General features: G+C 33.4%; 1 protein-coding gene across 3 annotated transcripts; it reads left to right on the top strand.

Annotated features, from left to right (window-relative positions):
• Positions 1 to 5,931: 5,931 nt before the first annotated feature.
• Positions 5,932 to 11,671, top strand: LOC114177695 (transcription factor VOZ1-like). 3 transcript variants are annotated; one of them, XM_028063164.1, is made up of 5 exons: positions 5,932 to 6,193; positions 6,856 to 7,113; positions 7,310 to 7,459; positions 10,043 to 10,541; positions 10,667 to 11,671. In XM_028063164.1, the coding sequence occupies exons 2-5, from the start codon at positions 6,886 to 6,888 to the stop codon at positions 11,218 to 11,220; spliced, it is 1,431 nt and encodes a 476-aa protein (XP_027918965.1). In that variant the 5' UTR covers positions 5,932 to 6,193; positions 6,856 to 6,885; the 3' UTR covers positions 11,221 to 11,671. The 3 variants fall into 3 exon arrangements, with proteins under 3 accessions (XP_027918965.1, XP_027918967.1, XP_027918966.1); XM_028063166.1 differs by having other exon boundaries at positions 5,940 to 6,193; positions 6,870 to 7,113; XM_028063165.1 differs by having other exon boundaries at positions 5,941 to 6,193; positions 6,825 to 7,113.
• Positions 11,672 to 23,012: the final 11,341 nt, after the last annotated feature.

The raw sequence follows: 23,012 nt of genomic DNA, 5'->3' as shown, positions 1-23,012 counted from the left end.
GTGTCTATTCGTGTATAAAACCTAATTTCGTTTAAGAATTTTTGTGCAAAAGAAACTTTGGCTAGGAAAGGTGTGGATATTAAGTAATTCTTAGTGATTCTCCCCCCTTTCCTAGAAGTGGACTTGAGATCCTTTTACTTCCTTAAGTCTCTTAAGGAATTTCTTTTTGAAATACAAGTTTGTATGTGCATTATTTTTTTTTTACAACCTTAACCATGTCTCAAGCTTCATCCTACTGAATTGGGAGTGATTCTAGTGAAGAGGCCCAACCAAGTTTAAATCATTTGGCCCAAGAATTAAAATTACTTAAACTTTGGAGGAAGCAAGTAGCAATCCTAGAAGAAAAGGAGAAAACTAAAAGGGATGCTCATCTTGCCATCCTAGAGGAAACGCTAAGAATACTAGGGCAAAGAGAGGAAAATATTCAAGAGAGGTTGAGAATTAGGAGCCAATCAAGGAGAAGCTCCATAACTTCTACCCAACTCACATACTATGAGGAGGATAGTAGAATTGTCAATCAATATTATCGATCTCCTCCACCAAGAGTGAACAGAAGGGGACGTGAAAGAGAGATTAAAGTGGACTTTCCTCATTTCCATGGGAAATAAGATGTAGAGGCGTGCCTAGATTGGGAAATGAAAGTAGAACAACTTTTTGAGTGTCATAAAGTGAGCAAGGAAAGAAAGGTCTCCCTAGCAACCTTAAGCCCAAGGGAATTCCATATATAGGTGGACTTCCCTAGTGAGAGAAAGAAGACTCTCCAATTCCCCTTAAGTCTAATATTAATTGAGAACTGCCATGAGAAGAAGGCACGTACCTTCATATTATCATAGGAAGCTTATGGAAAAACTCCAACGATTCCAATAAAGAACCATGAGTGTAAAGGAGTATAGACAAAAGATGGAACTTTTCATGATGAGGGCGATAATAAAGAGGCAGAACAAACCACCATTTTTAGGTTTATTAGAGTTCTCATTCTTGAGATTAGAGATAAAGTGGAATTGTTACCCTACCAATATTTGAATGTTTTGGTACAAATGTGCATAAAAGTATAGCAACAACTCTTGAGAAAAGGTTTTAAAACTATCCACTCTAGCCCTATTACCAAGAAGGACTACAAGAGGGAAGGTAAGAAAGTGGTAGAAGAAAAACCCTCTAGAAACCTATGAAAAGAAAAAAGAGAAGAGAAGGAAAAAGAGAAGCCAAGGGAAGGAACATCATTACACACTCGCACTAGTGACATTAAGTGTTTCAAGTGTCTTGGTAGAGGTCACATTACATCATAATACCCCACCAAAAGGACCATAATCTTAAGGGTTGTTGATGTATATAGTAGCCAAAATGAGGATAGTGATAGTTAAAGTGAAGAGATTAACACACCTAAAGTTGAGGATGACTACCCTTGCAATGGGAAAACTTGTATGATAAGAAGAACTCTCCACAATCAACCTAGTCCCCAAGATCTAACCCAAAAAGAGAACATCTTTCACAGAAGATGTAAAATTTTAGAAAATGCATGTTCTCTTATAATGAATGTGGTTCATGTTGTAATTGTTGTATCACTAGATTGGTTGAAAAGTTAGCATTAACTATCTTGCCCCTTCCGCAACCTTACAAACTTTAATGGATTAATGATGATGAGGACATGGTAGTTAATCAACAAGTGGAAGTCAAGTTCTCCATAGAGCATTATGAAGATGTTATGCTTTGTGACATAGTCCTTATGAAAGCTTGTCATATTTTGTTGGGAAGACCTTCATTATTTGACATGAAATCCATTCACAATGGCCATACCAATGAAATAACCATCACTCACAAGGAGAGAAAATTTACACTTCATCCTCTCACACCTTCTCAAGTGGAAGAGGACCAAGTGCAAATGAGAAAGAAGATAAAACAAGAAAAAGATAAAAAGAAAAGTCATGACACTTACACACACAAAAGTGAGATCAAATGTTTTAAGTGTCAAAGTAGTACACACAAGTCCAATGAGTCCCCCAACAAAAGAGAACTCATGTTAAAGGCCAAAGGCTTATGTGAAGATTAAAAACAGGTCTTCTTTCCATCTTCCTTAAGAGAATGGAAAGACAAGACCAAATAGGACCTTGTGTTGAGAAGGGAAGTCACTCTAAAAACACATGGATTCAACACAAGCCAAACAAGAGCTTAAAAAGAAATGTTCCCCAACTCCAATGCATTGATCATTCATTTTATCAAAGGTGTATGATCCTTGGGAGCTACATGCTTTGGATGATTATTCGAGTCACACTTACTTTGTCTCTTGTTTCTTGTAGAAGGGTATTTGACCTGGGGGTAAGAAAGCCAAACATCTCTAAGATGAAGAACGATCTTCACAAGAAAACTTGAACATTTGAGGGCAAATCCTTTTGAAGAGGAAGAGCTAGAGTCATCTATGCAAGGTGAAGCAAAACTCTTTCTCTCTATCTATTTTGGAGCATCTTTAGTAGAGTAGGAATTTGTGTAGGGTAGGGCCGAGTAGTGAAGTGTTTTTGTCAAACTTGGATCAACAAAAGTCAACACCTAGAGTTGACCTAAGATTTGTTCCTACACCAAAAGTGGGCTAAAACAAGGGCTTATATATTGTGGACTAAATCACCAAAAATCCCAAGACGACTAATGGTTCTATAAAGCCCAAACATAAACATTACAAAATTACAAAAGGAGTTCCTATTCTATGATCCAAAGCTAATTCGAGATCTCTTTGAAGGTCCTGACCATGATTCCATCAACTGCTCTGAAATCCCTATGACGGCCTTAGCCATGCCTCCATCATTCGGGTAACTCCGACAATTGGTGTTAGAAGAGCTATCAGATCGAAGAAGTTAACACCGAAGTTTCTTGGATCGTATCAGATTCTAGGAGAATGGGTTCGGTAGCGTACGAGATTACGTTACCAACTTAGTTGGCAAACCTTTATAATGTGTTTCATGTATCGTAATTGAGGAAGTATGTTTCTAATCATACACATGTGCTAGAAGAAGATGAGGTTCATATCAGAGAAGACTTATCTTTGGATGTTAGGTTGGTATGAGTGTTAGATGTCCAAGTCAAAAAACTTCAAGAAAAAGAGATTTATATGGTGAATGTGCTTTAGGATGAAAATACACAAGAAACAACTTGGGAATTGGAAGACAACATGATAAAGTCGTATCCATATATATATTTCCTAGTAAGTACAATTTTCGAGGACGAAAATTTTCAAGTTGGAAAGAATGTAAGACCCAAAAAACATATATGCTTAACTGACATATTCTACTTATGTCCAAGTCAACATACACAATGGTTAGATCCTCTTTGATTCACTGCATCCTAATTTCACTGTAGCAACTATACTCTAATGCTAACCAAACTCTCGATCAATCTCACACACTTTAACCTAGTGTGTTTTGTTAAGGGATTGGTATTTACATGTTAGAACCATGTATTTCACAAGAGAAGAGGATAATGCACGGAGTAGAGGAGCAACATTAAGGCTGCCATGTGATGTTTAGTAGTTGTATAAATATAGTATATATAGGGATAAAAGTGTTTTGTACTAGTATGATCATCCACTTCTATTGAAATACTCCCGGATAATCTTTTCATATATGAAAGATTTTACATTACATAATTAATTATCTATCTATAACTGTGTGCTTGATTTAATTTTCTAGCAATTATTTACTATTATTGAGTTGCTATTGTTTTTAAATTTTTTTATTAAATTTTGTTGTGTTTTTATTTATTTTTTAAGAGAATTATATTTTTTATCAAGTCATTTTTTAAACTAATTAATATAATGAATATTAATTAAATTTAATTTTCAATACTTTTCATAATTTATGTTTATTTTTCAATTTAAACTACTGTTATTTTAATTTTTTTTTTATAATTTTATTATTTACAATTTTCACAAACGAAATGAAGTATCAATTATTTTAATTTTAATATATATTTTTTTTAATTTATAAAGTAATCAGTAAGGGTAAGATGAGATAAACTAAGATAATTATATAATTTTTGTTATAGTTTTTTATATTTTAAATTAAAATCTTATTACAGTTTTTAGTACTTTGATTTACTTTGATTACTTTTATTTATTTTTTAGTTAAAATATTATTACATTTTTTTAATTTTGTTTGTTTATAGTTTTTAGGTTAAATTATATCTTTGGTCTCTATTTTCGTAACAAAATATCAATTTGGTCCCTCTATTTTTTTTATATTTTAATTTAGCCCCTATTTTTGAAAATTTGATGCAATCAAATCTTTTCTGGTATAGTAACGTTAAATGAGGTGTCAAATGTCAGTTCCTGGATTTTTTGAATTTTTTTTAAAATTAAAAAAACAATTAAAAATTTGTCACTTGTCAAACTGACATCGTGCCACGTAACAGTGATAGTGTGATGTAACAATGATAGTATCACGTGTCACTGTTATGCTATATGTAATTTCCTTAGTCTCAATTTGGTTTCAGTATTTTAATTTTTGTCTCAATTTAATCCCAATTGTTTGTAAAAATTGAGCAATTTTGTCCCTCTCCAAATTGAAACCAAATTTAATTTCTATATAAATATACACAAATATTTCTATCAAAATTAATATTTCAAGTAAATATTTTTAATAAGATTAAGTTTATTTAAATTTATATTTTACGTTGAGCTTTATTTAAAATTGTTTTAAAGTTGTTAATAGAAAATAATGCTAATAACAAAAAAAATCATAAATTATATTGATATTTTATTCCATCATACTTTGATAATGTTTTTTATTTGAATTTATATTTTAAATAATTGTATATTTTTAAAATGTGTAAAATTCAATAATTTCTATACAAATATTTGAGTTAGTGTGCAAATAACAAATATATAAATGTTAAAAAAATTAACTAGTTTATGTAACAATAAAAAACAAATAAATTTAAAATTTAAAAACAATTTTAAGTAAAGTTGAATGCGAAACAAATTTAAATAAACTTAGTTTTGTTAAAAATATATAATAAAAATATCAATTTGAATAAAAATATCAAATTTAATAAAAATATTAAATTTAATAAAATTATTTTTATAACATTTATAAAAAAGTTAATTTTTGTTTCAATTTGGAGGGGACAAAATTGCACATTTTTACAAAAAATTGGACTAAATTGAAACAAAAATTAAAATATTATGACCAAATTGAGAATGAGAAAATGACATCTGACATAATAGTAACACGTGACACTGTCATTGCCACGTGGCACGATGTCAGCTTGACACGTGATAAAATTTATTTTTTTTAAAAAAAAATTCAAAAAAAAAGAAAGAAAGAAAGAAAGAAATAAATAAAATCCAAGAACACGTGACATCACATTTAACACCATTACTATGCTAACGGAAAAGATTTGATTGCATCAAATTTCCCAAAACAGGGATCAAATTGAGATAAAAAAATAGAAGGACCAAATTGATATTTTGTTACGAAAATAGAGACCAAAAGTATAATTTAACCTATTTTTTATAAACATTATGAAATAAAACATTAACTATTTTGTAATATATATTTTTTTAATTTGAACTAAATAAAAACACAATAAACATTAAAAAATAGTACAGTTGAAATAAATATTTAATATTTGTACTTATATATTTATAAAATAATTTGATCTTTAGAAAAATAAAAATAGATAATAATAACTGAAAATAAATTAAAGATAATAGATAAGTAATAAAAATATAAAGAATATTAATATAAAAATTACAAATTAACTAAAAAAACTTATAACTTGTCAGTTAAAAACTCTTAAAATAAATAATTTTAATATACTGTGTTAAACATTTTATAAGAGCCATATACTAAGGTGTAAATGAAGAATACAAATTATTAGTTACTTTATTCTTCTTAACCAAAGAGTATTTCTACAATTATTTTTTCGAGAAACGCATATTCATATTCTTCACTGTTTGTAACATTTGGCTCATTGATTGTCTCGGGAGTGAGCAAAGGAGGGAGCCAGAGTCACAAACTCAAAAGCATATTTCCTTTAAACTTTTCTCTCTCTTTCTCTCATTTCCATTCCCTTATATTATCAGTTTCCTCACCTTCTCCATTTTTTGACGAGACAGTGTGACGAAGCTGATCTCTTTGTTTTTTCAGCTGAAAACTACTAGTATCTTATATTTTTTCTTTTTATTGCGATTATCGCGGAAACTGAGGTAACCACAGTTCCTCCCTGCAAAAATTACCTTTCAATTGATCAACACCACTTCTTTGCTGTTCCTCTTGCTGTCCCATTTTTTCATTCAATTCACGTTTTGGGTTTTTGATCTTTTACTGAATATTGACTTTGGTCGGTTCTGCTTCGGTGGTTGCTCGAACTGCTTTTCATCGAAATTGGGGTTTATTTGCATGGTTAATTTGTTCTTGTTTTTTTGAGGTTTTGGGTTTATTTCTTGCTATGATGGATTTTAATAATTTGATTGTTTGGATCTATGTTTTGGTTTGTTTATTTTTCAATAGTGAATGTTTGTGTGCCCACATGTTTTATTGGAGGAGGGCGGTGGGTTAATTTTTCGAAAATGGGGAGAATTTTTTAATGCAATTTGAATTTGACCCAATCCTCCGGTAGGGTTGTTAGATTCTTTGTGTTAGAATATATGGTCTTTAGGTTGTGAGGCTGGAATATGCTTCTGATCATGATAACTTGTCTGCAAGTTGTGTTCATTTTTGTGGGGTTTCCTCTCTGTGTGTGTGTGTGTGTGTGTATATATATATATATATATATATATATATATATATATATATATATATATATATATATATTGTGATGGACTGTTTTGTTGGCAGAACATCAGGTTTGTGATATTGGTGAGTGTAGGGTTTTGTTGGCAGAACATCAGGTTTGGCAATGAAGAAGGTTCCCAAGAACAGCTGCAAGTCTGCATCGCACAGGCTCTTTAAGGACAAGGCGAAGAACCGTGTGGATGACCTGCAGGTTATGTTCCTCGATCTGCAGTTTGCTAGAAAGGAGAGTCGCACGGTTGATGCTGCAGTGCTTGAGGAGCAAGTTCATCAAATGCTTCGCGAGTGGAAGGCCGAGCTCAATGAGCCGTCGCCTGCGTCTTCGTTGCAGCAAGTAAGATAATTTTCATGGCTGTAACGTGGTAGTTGTAACTAGTGAACTTTGTTTTAGATTTAAAATTGAGATATCTATCATGGTTGCTTGTTTCTAACCTGTACTTTTCCAATTGTGATGGACATGTGCGAACTTGAATGACAGTTTTTGTGGCAAAGTTGTGATTGTGAACTGTTGTGTTTATGGATTAATATAGGGTGGCAGTCTTGGGTCATTCTCCACCGATATCTGTCGGCTATTGCAGCTTTGTGATGAGGAAGATGATGCCTCTAGTCCGTTAGCTGCTCCTAAGCCTGAACCAAATGATCAGACACTACAGGCTGGGGGTAAGGTCGTGTTCCAAGAGGTGAGTAACTTTTATTTTTTTGAAGAATTGTTTTGGCAATAATCATTTTTCTGGTCTCTGTGGCAGTGACATTAGTTGTTTATGCATTGATTGGAATTTTCTATTTTGTTACTCTAACTTCATATATAAGTCACGTATGCTTCAGAAATGGTTGACAATGTTCAGTGGAATTTGTAAATATTATCCTTCCCACTTTTGCCTATATATATCTTTCCCACTGAACATGAAGTCGGTTGCTTTAGGCCTGACTTTTAGAGTTTACCAAACAAAGTCTAGCATTCTTTGTTATATTTGGATTAGATGATAATATATGTATGTTTTCCTTTTTTAACTTCATAACTTGTGTCTCCTTTCTTGATAATTGAATCACATGTGTTATTTATTTTGAAGTCATGTAATTGATACATTCAAACAGAAAAAGGCAGAATGCAAAACATGACAATATCTTCCCTTTTGGGATTGGGGGGAGAGCTTAAAGAAGGTGAGGGAATTATATTAAGAATGAGAAGAGGAGTAAAGTAGACAATAGTGACTGATCGGGAGTATACAGGTTCAACTATCTTCTTGTTATATAACATAGTATTTCTGGTATGTTGGTGTTTACACAACTTTTTCTTGGCTACCCTTAACATTGGAATTGTATGAGTTGCAAATTGATTCATTGATTTGCTTCTAATCTTCACTCAATTGATATGAATTATATGGAGTATCTTGTGGGAATTGCATGTTAAATTGATTTAATAATGGCAGAATTGCTTGAATCTCAATTCTTCCCTCATTTTGGTCATACAAATATTGGTTCGTGGGTCAACAGTATCTTTGTGGGGATAAACCAAGGTGATGGTTGGATGTGGGCAAAATCTTGTCAGTGGAGGGTTCTGGGGACTTAGATCTCAGATGTGTCTTCACTTGCTTTCCAGATGGACCAACTTAACCCAACAAATCAACAATCAGGGCTTGAGGGTCTGTGGGGATATTACAGTGACAAAGACCTTCTGGTAGTAGGATTTGATCTGTCAACAGTGGCAAGAATGATGAGGCTGGGGGAAAGTAGGTGAAGCACACCTTGGATTTTTGAAACTTAGATGGACTGTGGTAGAAGAGAGGATAACAGAAGATACAGCTGAATGAAAGTAGGGCACTTTCTTGCTAGGTTGTCTTTTAGAGGTTAGTGAGATGAGCATGGAGAATTCTAATAATTAATGTGTAGAAAGTGAGGAAATAATTTATCTCTGTGCTTAATTTATTGTTTATACTATATAACAATATATATTTATATACTTTAAATGACTGATCATCAATATTATAATTGATGATTTGTTTTGATTTACTATTCAGAAAATAGATCTAATTTGTAAAATTATCATCAGTCTCGGAATTTGTACTTAAGGTTTAAACCAACCCCTCAAAACTTGCTTGTTAGGTGAAGACTGTCCTAGCTTTATAATATTTAAACCATATCTCTTGTCAATGTAGGACTAAAACATCATCAATGACACTGCAATTAGGCCAAACCTTAATGGTGTCACAACTAATTCGCACTTGGAGTGACCACAATAAGGTGGTTTTTCCAACAATCATGAATTTTTAATAGCCCTTGCACCTGATAATCCCAAACCTTCATATATTTCTGGTGGAAATTGAGTTGTTAATTTCATACATGTACCCATTTACTTTTATCTACTATGCACATAGTTGAAGTGACAAAGATTGACTGTACCCTTAGTGCAGTATTTTAATTCAAGTATGTTCTTTGTTTTACCTGTGAACCAACATTGGGCCTTTGAATTGTAGTTGTTTCAGTTTATAGACTTGGAAATAAATAAATAAGGCTTTGTCTGAAGTTGTTATTTTTTATCGTGTTCTATGGGTTGCTTAAAATTTTTAATGTTGACTTTGATAAGCTGCATGGAACAGCCACTGATCACCAACCTTGATGTAAGAGGAACTTTCTTTGCAAGAAGGCATAATCAGAGCTTTCTTTGCAATTTTCTGATAACAAGACTTGCCAAACAGTCAATGGTACTTGTAGAGTTGGGTGGTTTGACATGTTTGGTCTGGGTTGAGGGAGTATGTGTTTGGGGTCTGCCATGAACCTTGGCCAAGGGAAACACTCAAATAGCTAGATGGCTGTTGATGGTTATTGTGATGCATTATATGTATCCAAGCATTAGGAATGCAATATATATTGGACAAGTCCTTGGTTTTCTGGTTTAACTGTCTAATTAGTCAATTTTGGGACATAAATTTTTGTGTATAATATACATTTCTTTCTGATATATATGCCTTCTTACCCATCTTTGTCAGAAGAAATTGTGTGATTGAGTCATGTGAAAGTATATACTGTTTTGGATCGCAGTTGAGATTACCTACTCTATTTGAGCGGTTATTTTCTGTTGTAATATGCTTTGGGCTAGTTTTTCTTAATGTCTTTTTAAATATTTTCTAAATAATGGAAACTAATAGGCTCTGATGGTTATTCTGGTTTTACTCGTTTTCTGTGCAGTATTTCAATATCAGTCTATTTTCAATATTAGATTCATTTGTGGTTGTAATTAGTTTCCTGGTTTAAATGTAAATCAGGGCCAACAGCAACATGATTTCCCGTTGATTGATGAGTGCAAAAACTCCACCTCAATTCAAAATGCGGCAGCTAACAACCTAGATGGACATGCTTTAGAATATCATCAGTTTGATTTGCATCAGGACTATGATCATGGCTTTTACACTGGCTTTAATGGTACAGGTTATTGTGAGGAGGAGGCTATTCCTCATATATCTAGCTACCTACCAAGTATCTGCCCTCCTCCTTCTGCTTTCTTAGGCCCAAAATGTGCACTTTGGGACTGTCCAAGGCCTGCACAAGGGTTGGACTGGTGTCAAGACTACTGCAGCAGCTTTCATGCTGCCTTAGCTTTGAATGAAGGGCCACCAGGCATGGCCCCGGTTCTACGACCTGGGGGAATTGGTTTGAAGGATAATTTACTTTTTGCTGCCCTTAGTGCAAAGGCACAAGGAAAAGATGTTGGCATCCCAGAATGTGAGGGAGCAGCAACTGCAAAGTCTCCATGGAATGCGCCTGGTACTTTTGATCTTTTAGTCCCTTTTCTTTGGTTGACGGGTTAGGTTACTTTTTACAGATGTATCTGGTACAAGGGTTTACAAGATTGTTCTTTCTTTTGAATCAATTCATTTATTTGATTGCAGAGCTCTTTGATCTGTCTGTTCTTGAGGGTGAGACAATTAGGGAGTGGCTCTTCTTTGATAAGCCTCGTAGAGCATTTGAGAGTGGAAACAGAAAACAAAGGTCATTGCCAGATTATAGTGGACGTGGTTGGCATGAATCTAGAAAGCAAGTCATGAATGAGTTTGGAGGGCTGAAGAGATCCTATTATATGGATCCACAACCACTGAACCATTTTGAGTGGCACCTTTATGAATACGAGATTAGCAAGTGTGATGCATGTGCCTTGTACCGATTGGAACTGAAACTTGTTGATGGTAAGAAGAACTCCAAGACAAAGTTAGCTAATGATTCAGTTGCTGATCTGCAGAAGCAGATGGGAAGGCTCTCTGCTGAGTTTCCACATGACAACAAAAGGGCTGCCAAAGGCAGAGCCAAAGTTAATGCAAAAGTTGGCATCGGTGGTGTCTATTCAACTTCACATAGAGTGACCACACTGAATGGAGCGTACGAGTATGGGTTGGCTGCACCATATGAATATCTTGTTGAGAACATGGGCGACTACTATGGGACATGATCTATTTTGAATGATCGGCAATATGCTGCACTCGACTTGGTTATACATTATTTTGTGCTGGATTTTATTTTGCCTGCCCGATGTTTGGGTATTTTATCATTTTTCTAAGTTACCCGAAATCAAGGTCATTTTTTGCCTTGAGATATTTTGTGAATAGCTCATTCTCACTGGAGTGCAGCATTAGAAGCTGCTGGATGCTGAATTCTAACTGCAAAATTTGCTGTATAGTATATATGACGAGCAATTTGGTGAATGCTAGAATCTCATTAGCATCACACCCGAATTGAACTATCGTTTAGGCTAAAGATTGCTGTGATTCAGCTGACTCTATTTTCCAAATCATGCTAATGTATGTTGATTATTACAGTATTTTCTGGTATTAGGTGCTGTGGACAAACCTTCGAAGGATACATTATACTGGCTCAGTAATAAAATTGTTTTAGTTCCATTCTGTGTAATTTCTCTATAACCCAAGAGAAAGTAACTTTGAATGATCCATCTTATTGAATGGCAATATTCGTCATACTATTTGAGGATTAAGATTGTGGGATCCTTAGCGAAATTATGCAGTTGCAGACTATTCTTGTTTCTTGTTAGATGGATAATGCTAGACAGCTTCGGCTTTATATTTACCAATAGTCCTAATTGCGGTTGTGAAAATGCTAGTTAACTTATTAGACTAGTAAAGTCGTTCATGTTTACGAGTCTAGATTCTAGTCTAGGGTGACAACGTGCAAATATATAAAAACGTCATCGTCTTACAAGGATTTTCCCACTTTTGTTGCATTAAGCCTACGATCATAACTGCATACATATTTGGTAGCCTAGTTTGATACGACCACTACCCTTGCCATCTGTTTTTTATGGCCAAGCATAACTTTAGTTTTAGATTGGTCTTTTTCCTTTTTATTTCTTTTTTCGTTCTTAACTTGCGTGCTTATATTCTTTTTAGCGAATTATTTCAGTATCTCATTGTCTGAATGTGTCTATATTCAATTAGTTCGCTTTTATTTTTTATGTTAAAATACATTTTTGTTTCAATTTTTGTTAAATTAATCATAATTTTATTTTTGTGCTAAAAAATGTCATAATTTTTGTCAATTTTGTTCATTTTGGTCTTTTTTTTGCTAATACCGTTTAAATTATTAATGTGTTACTTGTCAAAGTTAATATTTTAAATTCAATTTATCTCTATATTTATTATTTTTGTTTAATTTAGTCCTAATTTTGTCTCTGTCGAAGATGAGACTAAATTTAATTTTTTACATAAAAGTTACAATGATGTGAGTTTTAATATATTATATAAAAATATTTAATAAAAATGTGAATTTTAATATAAAAATTAAATTTGGTTTCAATATGTATAACGACAAAATTAGTTTATGTTAACAAAAATTAAAATTAAATTGAACAAAAATAATGAATATAGAAATCAAATTGAATATAAAACATTGACTCTGACATATAACACACTATTAGATTGACATGTAAACATCTTAAAAAATAAAAAAAGTTAAAAAAAATAAAAAAAATTAAAAGAAAAAAATTAACTATTCAAGGTTGTTAATAATTGAAATGGTGTTAAGAAAAATCAAATTAAACAAAAAATTTGATTTTTTTTAACACAAATACAAAATTAAAATTGATTTGAGAAAACTTTACAAAAATTAAAAAAAAAAGTATTTTAACATATTTTTTATTTTTGTATGTTACACGTTTATCACGTCGTACGGAAGACTAATTTCATGAAATGACAGGTGAAAAATACATAGGAGAAATCAAGTTACTCCAAAAATAATTGTTATTAGTTATTAGTTATTTGTTATTCTCATCAGTTCTTAAAATTTAATGGTTAAGAACCTAAAAGAATCTTACATTCACTCGTGCTTATAGAAAAGTGCTCCTCCAATTTCGCCAAAAGCTTCCAGTGCTTTTTTCCTTCAGCAACTACAACTGTTGGGAATGGGGCATTTTGGAAAAACGAAAAGCATTTAAATGTCATGTGCAATAACATGACTCATGTAATGATGTTTTAGCACAAAAGAGAAGTTTGCAACGAGACACAAACAATTAAGAAGCATTTTTCAATGTCAAAAACGAAGGGGATATGGGTGCAACATGAGTAAAATGCAGGGGTAGCTGTGTAATTTTATCTTTATTTTATTAATCTTTTTATACGGTATATTTAAGAAATATTAGTTCTTAGTAGTGAGAATATTGTGCAATAAACCCAAATATTTTTATTCACTAGTTATCAAATAGTAAGGTAATTTTTCAGTCTAATCAAATCAACTTGAATACTAAATTTTTTCCATATGTAGTTTGCGTATTCAAAATTTCTAAGACTATTGGTTAAATTAAATAACTATAATTATGAGTGATATAATATGTTTCATAAAAGAATAATTAATCAAATGAATTCGTAATTGATGATTAAACTGTAAATTTAATCGAGAATTCGAAAGTTATTGAATTTGAACTGATGTCTAAAATGATACAACTTTTTTAATACATTTTTAATCGACGAGATATTATGATATTTCTGAACTAATTCTTCTCGTCTTAATTCTTTATATTCTTTTTTGTGTAATGATTCTAATAAATAGCTTGTACTTAATCATTAAAGCTATTCGGTAAGAACGAAACATTTTATACCTGAGAGTCACAATTATTATAAATACCTAAAATTTGCATAGTTAGTAAAATATATTACTGAAAATATTTGCTTATATTTTCTAAAAATTTATTAAAATCATTAATTTATCACCATATTTAATATTTTAATAATAATAAACAATTTTTATTTCAATTCAGAAAAGAACTTTTCTCATAAGAATGTTTGTAAAACCTAGAAAATGACTTTTTAGAATTGGTAGTGGTTTAAAAATAGTGAAACTTGATTATATTAATATTAAAATGTTTTAATATATATAAACAAGTTTCATTATTTTAAAACACATCATATTTTCATAAACCACTTTTCTAATGTCCTTTGTTTGTTTGATTGAGATCATAGGAGTGATCCTTGCGGCGAGCTCTTCAATTTACATGTGAGGTTTTTTCCGCTTGCATGTGTCTTTTTAATCTTCTATATGAATCTATGTTGATTAGTGATCGTAATAGCAAGTCCTGATTTTTTTTTTTTCATATTTCTATGAGTAGATAGAACATCCTGTATAGTTTGAGGTAGTTTGGAGTTCTTATAACTGTTTGGGTCTTGAGAGCTACATGGTCAAGTAAGGGAAACTAGTTTTTTATGTGACTGAGTTTGATAAATTTGATGTTTTGCATGTTGAAAAAATATGGACCGTTTGATGAATCTGAGTTGATGTGTATATTTTGATGTGAATTGGTATGTTATATATGTGAATTGATGCTCGAATCATCTGGTGAGATTTTATATGGATTGGAAAACTTAGAATTTGATCAATTGAACGAATTAATACTTTTTTCATGTGCAAAACTGTTTTGAACCAAAGCACTAAGAGAGGAATACCAATTTGAGAAATTAATGAAGTCTGAGTTCAGTCAACTGTATAAAATTCATCTATTGTGAAATGATATGCCATTGAGCGAAATTCTCTGTTAGCACAAATTATTTGATGCTTGAAGATTTGATGAAGATAAATGAATAATGACATGATGAAGTGATGTTAAATTGATGAAGATGTGAAGACCTGAAGATATTTGTGTTGATTAAACTTGGTGTGTGTGCTAGATCTAGATTTCAATCTCATTTATTTCAACACATATATGACTAAGACTTTAGTTATACTTTATTCATTCCAGCGCGTATATGACTAAAGTCCTAATATATATATATTTTTTATCTTTTTATTAACTAAACCAATATTGAAATCTGAATTAACTAAGATAGTGTCAATTAATTCATTTAGTTTCTCACATGTTCCATGCGTATACAAGTGATAAATTCTCTTGTTCCAACACATATACAAGTTAAGTATTCTATTGCGCTACACATCTTTTAACACGTATATATGTGAAGATTTACTATTTCAATCACATAAAGGATTATAAAACTAATAATAATTCTGATTAAATATTAAGATTGAATTATTGACACACACTCTAAGACAATTTTAACACAAAAAATGAGAACTAAAACAAAAAAGAAGAAGATGAAAATAGACTATACTTGAATAAATCAGAAGAACAATAACTGCATATAACCTCAAAATTCACCATGAAATTACAAGAGGATCAACCAAGAGGGATTAGTCTTTCATGTGGAAGACCACTCAGACATGGAGTGGTGGGGTGGTAGATGGATGAAGTGATCAATTGATTATTTTGAAGCTCTCTAATGCTATCTATTTATAATTACTCTGGATGAATTCTATTGTCGCTCTTGACTCGAACTGCCCATGCTTCATGTTTGATGGTTGCACGATAACCATATTTAGTTGTAAAGCTAACTAAGAACACATAAGAAGGAGTTGGTTTCTTTGTAGATATTGTGGAGATTCTATGTAGATATTTAAGGGCACAAAGATAAGATTAAGTTTGTTGAACACAATGTTTATCTCCAATGTTATCTTATATCTAAATGTCACTTGAACCTTAGAAAAAACCATAAAAACAACTTTATCCCATAGAGAATACTAACAAAACAACTAGTTTCAATGGGCCCTTAATTGCTTCCAACGATGTGGCAGACAAGGTTTCCAGACTATATAAGTAGCATTCATCAGACGACAAGTCATGCTAGACAAGTCCATCAAGTACATCGAACAAGTGTGTCTTATAAATGAGTGCAATTCGTTGGGTGAGATAAGTAAAGTGAATTGATCTGATGATACAACTATTAGTTGAATTTGGAAATGTACTGACTAGGCAATACAAGTATTAGACAATGCATCAAATGATTTAGGCGAAACACAAATTAGATGCGTCTAACACTCTCCTTCTTATTTTGAATAATATTTTACAGTCTTCTAACTCACTTAAGATTAAGCTCAGGACCTTAACATTCCTTGTAACCCGGTCAGATATTACTATTTTAAATAAAATAAAATGAAGCTAAAATAAAACACATTTAATAACCAAAGCTCTTTCCGAAAATGCGGGAAGATTTCAAACTTTATTCAATAAATGTGTTCAACGCCTACAAATATAAAACAATTTATAGTAACTGATTACAAAAATAATGCATAAAATCCATAAAATAATTCCATGTAAAAATTCCAATGTTGACCCCACTTCGGCTCTAAGTATCCACATGCTCACCTGCATCAACATCTGTTCCCATGTAACGAGTTATATGATCATCGCCAAACACAAGCAGATAGGGTGAACTCAAAATAAAAAGCGCATTACAAGGTACTTATAATAACAATTAAAAACCCTTAACATTTCTACTACACTCAAATCTCAGACTCAAACTTTCATATCTTCCTCTGGACGCCTCTTGATTCTACACCCTTTGATGAGTAAACTGATCGATCTTTGCTGCACGAGTGTCTACTCACCCCTCCGACTACAGGCCACCACCTAATAGTCTACACGCAGGAATAAATTGCCACGACCACAATTTGTGACACCAAGTGGAGTTTCCCAAAACGAACCGCAGTTCGTAGTTGTCCCTAGACTACCAAACTCAATCAGTTACACTGAAGAGGGCAATCTTCCGGAATCCCGTCGTACGAGCCACGATCTTGCACACTCCACTAGACTTTCAAAACCACTAGGCTACAACCTCGAGTGGCCACATGTTACCCTAATACAAGTTACACTCGTAATTGGGCCCCCAACAAAGCATCACATCAAGACCTCCATCCAAGCCGTGTAGAATTATCCTCGCATTCCAATCAGCACCCGAAACTGCCTGGCGTATCACACACGTGGCTTGGCGCTGTCTTGTTCTAGACCGCCTTGCAGACACCTCACGCCGCCTGACACCATGCACTTTCCTAGAGCCTCTGTCCGATCTTCTCCACTTGGTGGAATCACCCTTTCTGCCAACTCCACGCATTGCAGGCTTTTTCTGGTTTTCCCTTATTGTCGGGCGGCACACCCCATGCCAACAGGCGTCACACTAGTAGTGTCACTGCTACTGATTTTTTGGAACTTTGGAGCAAGTTCCAAAGAACCCTAAGCACTCAACATACAATCAATAACATCAAATATGCTTATTCAGTCATAATCACATGACTGGATCACAATCCAACACAATCACATACATCATGAATTCATTACACCATCATTTAAGGTTTCACAATAATCCCTTACACATTTTATTTTATCAATAAATCATGCCATATTGAATTTAACTCCAAAACAGTTTCTACAATATTCTATTCTTTCCAAATGCATTATGCCAAGCCCACAATTTATCATCACTATGCACTTTAAAGACTTCCAATCCAGCAACCATGCGTATCATATATCTCCAGCTATAGACATTCAAGCTAAGATCACACCGTTCAAACTAAAGAGCAACATGTTATGAAACCTATGTAAAAAATTTAGCTAAATCAAACGGTTAATAAACCGAAAAATGCACCAAAAAACACAGTTTTACAAAAACTGCATGAACCAGAAAAATTGTAGTCGCCTAGCGACTTGATCTTGCTGCCCAGCGAAACAAGACCAGTGACCTAGCGCCTAGTGGCAGGAAACCACCGCCTGACAGTCCTTGCTACGGGAAAAATCTGAGAAACAACGTAATTACACATACTTTGGTCAATTTAAAGGCACTCAATTGCACAACCACATAATCAAGCACCAATTATTCATCCAAAGTTATCCATATATAAGCTATGATCGTATTGATTTACTAAGGGTTTGTTATCTTCAGAATGAATACAAAATATTATTGTGGACTAGGACTTCAGTTCCACCATATTGATTCAACAACAACGTTCCCAAACCCACACGATTGGTCATCTCATTATTCCCTTGTTCCAAAGGTGGAACTAGCTGCAAAGGTTGATGATAGATGTAAAAAGGGGAACTTCACGTGCACAAGTAGGTAACGAGTGGGTCCTATTCCATTGACACCCTCCTTGGTTTCTCATCCAATCCAATGCTACATATACTAAAAAAACTGCAAGGAAAATATATGTTTATGCATCAACATTGAAATGGTCCAGGGACTTTAGCAACTCGTGGGTCCCATGGTATTCTACTAACACTCAATCATGGAATAAAAACCAATATACTAATATATTGAATAAAGGCATACACTCCATGTCTAAACCCAACATTGTAGCACGATAAAGAAAGGAGTTAATCAAACTGAATGTGCCCCAACATGGAAATATGATATAAAATTAAATAAGAGAGAATGAACTACACCATACTTCCACTCTATGCGTTGCACCTAGCCAACATGTGATCTCAGCGAAATTAATTGTAGATCCCATGAACCAGCTTCCCAGAATAAAAAAGAAAGAGTAGAGTATTCATCAATCTCGATTGCAGACCCCATAGAACAAACACAATTCAGATTTCTTCATCAATCATCAAAAGATAAAGAAAAGTAAACATATCTAGCTTCCAAAAATAGTCACATGAACAACACTCATAGATTTAAAAACACCCTTCAAAATCTCATCCAACCGATATAAGAGATAAGAGAAGAAAAAAATGTCAACTTCAACTTTTAGGGTCCTAAACTTCCTTGGTTCATAAAAAAATGATATGATTTTACTCTAACCAAGGTTTGAACCCATGACCTCCCAATTACCAAGTACATACACAACCATCAAACTAATTCATGTTTCTTGGTAATTCCTACTTCTCTATGATTTTATATTCTTACTCTAGTCTCAAGCATTCACAAAAAAACAAACAATAACACAATTAAATTAACAAACAATTGACATACTTAAGACTCGAACCCAAGTCCTCTTAACACAATCAAGTACTCTCAACCATTTGAGTCAATACTTTTCTACATCATAAATGCCTGCATTAAATACCATAAAGGTTCCCACTACCCGCATTTATTAAATAATTATTTATTTAATTATTTAAATTTCTCAGATCTTACATTTATCATTAGGAACAATCTAAATTGGTTACAATTCCATCAGAACATTAGATATTTTAATCATATATCTTATGTAAACAAGGTATGAGTTTCATTTCACTTTAGGTACCTGTAAGATCCGGTAAAAATTAAATATAATTAAATATTTAATTTTAATATGGGAAATTGGAAAGAGCATTTAATAACATTAGTTAGAAGATTATGATGTGGAAAAATACAAGCTCAAGTGGTTGAGAGTACTATGGTTGTGTGAGAGGACTTGGGTTCAAGTCCTACTTATGCTAATTGTGTGAAATTTAATTATTATTTACTTTCATGTGTGTTGAATGTGTGGGATATAATTAGTTTTAATAACATGCGAGTTATAACAAGAAACATGGAATGGTTTATGAAAACTTGAGAGAGTGAAGGGGAGAGCTGATCAGTTGCTTGGTTCGTGTTGTCTACTCTGATGTGTGTACTGGTTCTGTTTATGAAAACCATAGCATGCATAGAAGAGATCCCTCTTTTTACGGTGCAGACACATGTCTAATTTAGGGGCACAGTTCCTTTTCGATTATTGGGTGTTTTGTTTAGTTTTTGTCAAATTGCGATGCTTGTGGAAAAATGCATGTATATAATGGTATGCTGTAGTCACATTTTGTTCTCCTTGTTGGCATATACCTTTCTTTCTTTCAACTTGAAATCGTGATGGTGATTGACGTTAGCATTGGTGGTGGCATTTTGATCCCTTTTCTTATTCACAACACGTGGTTGCCCTTTTAATAATCCTTACCATATTAGTCGACTTGCTAAAAGGCCATGGACCCACACCATACTTATTTCCTTCTTACTTCACGTGGTGTAGAGAAAGAGCTAAGCCTTAGCTTTTATTTTATTAAGTTATTAAAGCAATGTTTAGGTGTGATTGGACAACCACACAGAAACTTTAATTTGTAGGTGTGCCTCACATTGTCTATAGTCCGCATAATGCCTTTTTGCTCCATCAATTCACTCGACTAATTTGTTGCTAGGTAATTTTAACGTACCTTTGTATTAATGGAATGTAGGGCCACCTTATTTTCTTTCCTTTTCTCCAACTATACATCAGGTGCTTTTGTTATGGAAGTTATAAACCAATTTTACTCTTCACATCTTTATTTACCTCCACTTTCATTCAAAAACTATATTTAACTTATATATATATATATATATATATTAATGTTATAACATCTCATTTAATAATTAAACTTAATTAAATGAAAATGTCACACAATATAATATATTGAGCGAAGATTCGAAGTATGACGTCACTCCACATAATTATCCAAAAGTACTCAGAGGAAACCGAGTCACACGAAGATATCAATACAAAACCAAGTTCAAGAATTGAAGTAAACGCTTAATACTCAAAAAACGAGGTAATACATGGCCTATGGCCCTAAATAAAACTCGAAGAAACGGAGACCATCCCAAAGGAGCTAAGTAGCAGAATCATCCCTTCCCTGTTGACCTCGAGTACCTCTCGCATCTCCTTACATAAATAAATTGATGATCATCGCAAAAGGAGAAAGACCACACACAAAGCAATCAAACAAGCAAAAGGGTAAGCTAGAGTAGAAAACAGTTGATCATACTATTACAAGCAATTTTTTCATAATTCAAGATGCATAAGCCAACCAATCATCCGGATACATATAATTAGTCGGATTCAGTGGATGCTTGCACTTGTGATGGACATTCCTTGCTCTACCGAGCTGCTCTCTCCCAAGCTAAGTGTTACAATGTCTCAACCCCCACACATAAGGTTAGCCCTTAATGGGTTTCAGGCCTCCTACTACTCTCACCACAAGAGTCAGTCTGCTCTATGTGAGACTAACTGACTCCTTAGAGCGTAAGGATGCAACCTTACCTTGAATCCTTACTAAATTATATAGATGAGGCACCACCATGAACTCCCACTAACAAGGGTCATGGAATTACGTCCCGACCACTAAGGCACCACCATGAGATCTCACCTAGAGACTCATGGAATTACGCCCTAAACATGCCAACATCATGTTTCATCCATTAAGATAGAATCGTATCTCATACCAATACCATGCCACTTTAATTACCGCCATCTCATTTGTTTTACATGCCAAGATCACACCAACCCATCAATTCAATTCATAACCACATATATTCCATGCAAATTCACAAGCCTCATACTTTAAATAGAGTAAATCAATCAATCCAAAACCATCCATAACAACCAAGCGAAGAAACATCGTAGCCTGCAACAGATCTCGCTCAAGCCAGAAGCCCTCACTTAGGTGAGAGGAGTCCTCTTGCTCAAGCTGCAGACTCTCGCTTAGGCGAGATCGCGACAGAGGCCCTGGGAGGTTTTTCGCATGCTCGCTTAGGCGAGGCCATCTCGCTTGAGCGAGACCACCCCTCGCCCAGACTAAAAGTGCAGCGACATGCTAGGCTCCCACGCATTCTCGCTTAGGCGAGCCCCTCTCGCTTGAGCGAGATGTCACCTCGCTCAAACAAGAGCTCTCCGCCTTAGCGAGAGCTCGAGTGCGAACCTAGCCTGCTTCTGCAAGTCTCGCCTAGGCGAGACAGGCTCGCTTCTGTGAGAGTATCAGATCTCGCCACTATTCTCCCTGCACAACCACATTTCCATATCCAAATAACAACACAAGGCATCCCACATGTTCACAGCAACATAAAGTCCATACAAACACCATGCAAACTAAAAAACGAGCCAAAAATAATTTAAAACTCCAAACCTTAGCTTCCCTTAACTGGAAAGGATTTAGCAGAGGACTTCGACACCACAGTAGTGAGCACAGCAGCTCCAAGAACATTTCAAGGAGCTGGAAAATAGTGGAACCATTCAAAATGAGTTACCAAAGTGAACCCTAGTTAGACTCACGACTACAGAGCTGAAAACGAAGAAGTCACGAAAGGGAAATCAACTTACTTGAGCATAAACAATGGAGTTGAGCGAGCTCAAAGAGAGATATGTCCAAACCCTAACAAAGCTTCTATTGGGAGGAAAAGAGAGGGTAAAAGCACTGTCTTTACAAAGTGTGGCAGAAATGAGAGGGGTTAAGCTGCCTTAGGGGCTTTGGAGACCCTATGAATCAGCCCTAGGCCCAACTGATTTGGGGCAGCCCCTTAAAATTAGGACAGTACAAATAGTGGACCTTACAAAGGTTGATACGTAACATAAATATATATAAATTAGTTATATATATTCTTTATATACATTTATATATATATATATATATATATATATATATATTCATTTTATATATTCGTTTATTTATATATATATATATATATATATATATATATATATATATATATATATATATATTATAATCTATATTAATATATGATAAATTATTATTATTATTTTATCTTTTATTGTTTTATTATTATTATTTTATTTTTATTTTTATTATTTATTTTATGTTATTAATCATTATTATTACTATTTTATTAATATTATTGTTTTGTTTTATTTTGTTATTTATTATTGTTGTTTTATCATTATTGTTTTATATATCGATTTTATTATCATTATTGCCTGTGCGACTTTTTAGGGCAATAATTATGCATACGTCCTGGACTGTATATTTGTTGGATTGTCTAGGATTGTGTGTTGGGTACAACACTTATCGTTGATGGTTTTATGCGAATACATGTGAAAGTATAGGCGTATATGATTGATACGTATGATGTGTGTTGATGCATTTTGAGTCATACTATGATAATTGGATGTTTAGTTCATTAGAACATGTGTTGG

Source organism: Vigna unguiculata, chromosome 3 (assembly GCF_004118075.2).
Source record: "Vigna unguiculata cultivar IT97K-499-35 chromosome 3, ASM411807v1, whole genome shotgun sequence".
NCBI classification, from domain to species: Eukaryota; Viridiplantae; Streptophyta; class Magnoliopsida; order Fabales; family Fabaceae; genus Vigna; species Vigna unguiculata.
This window is presented reverse-complemented; position numbering and strand designations above follow the sequence as displayed.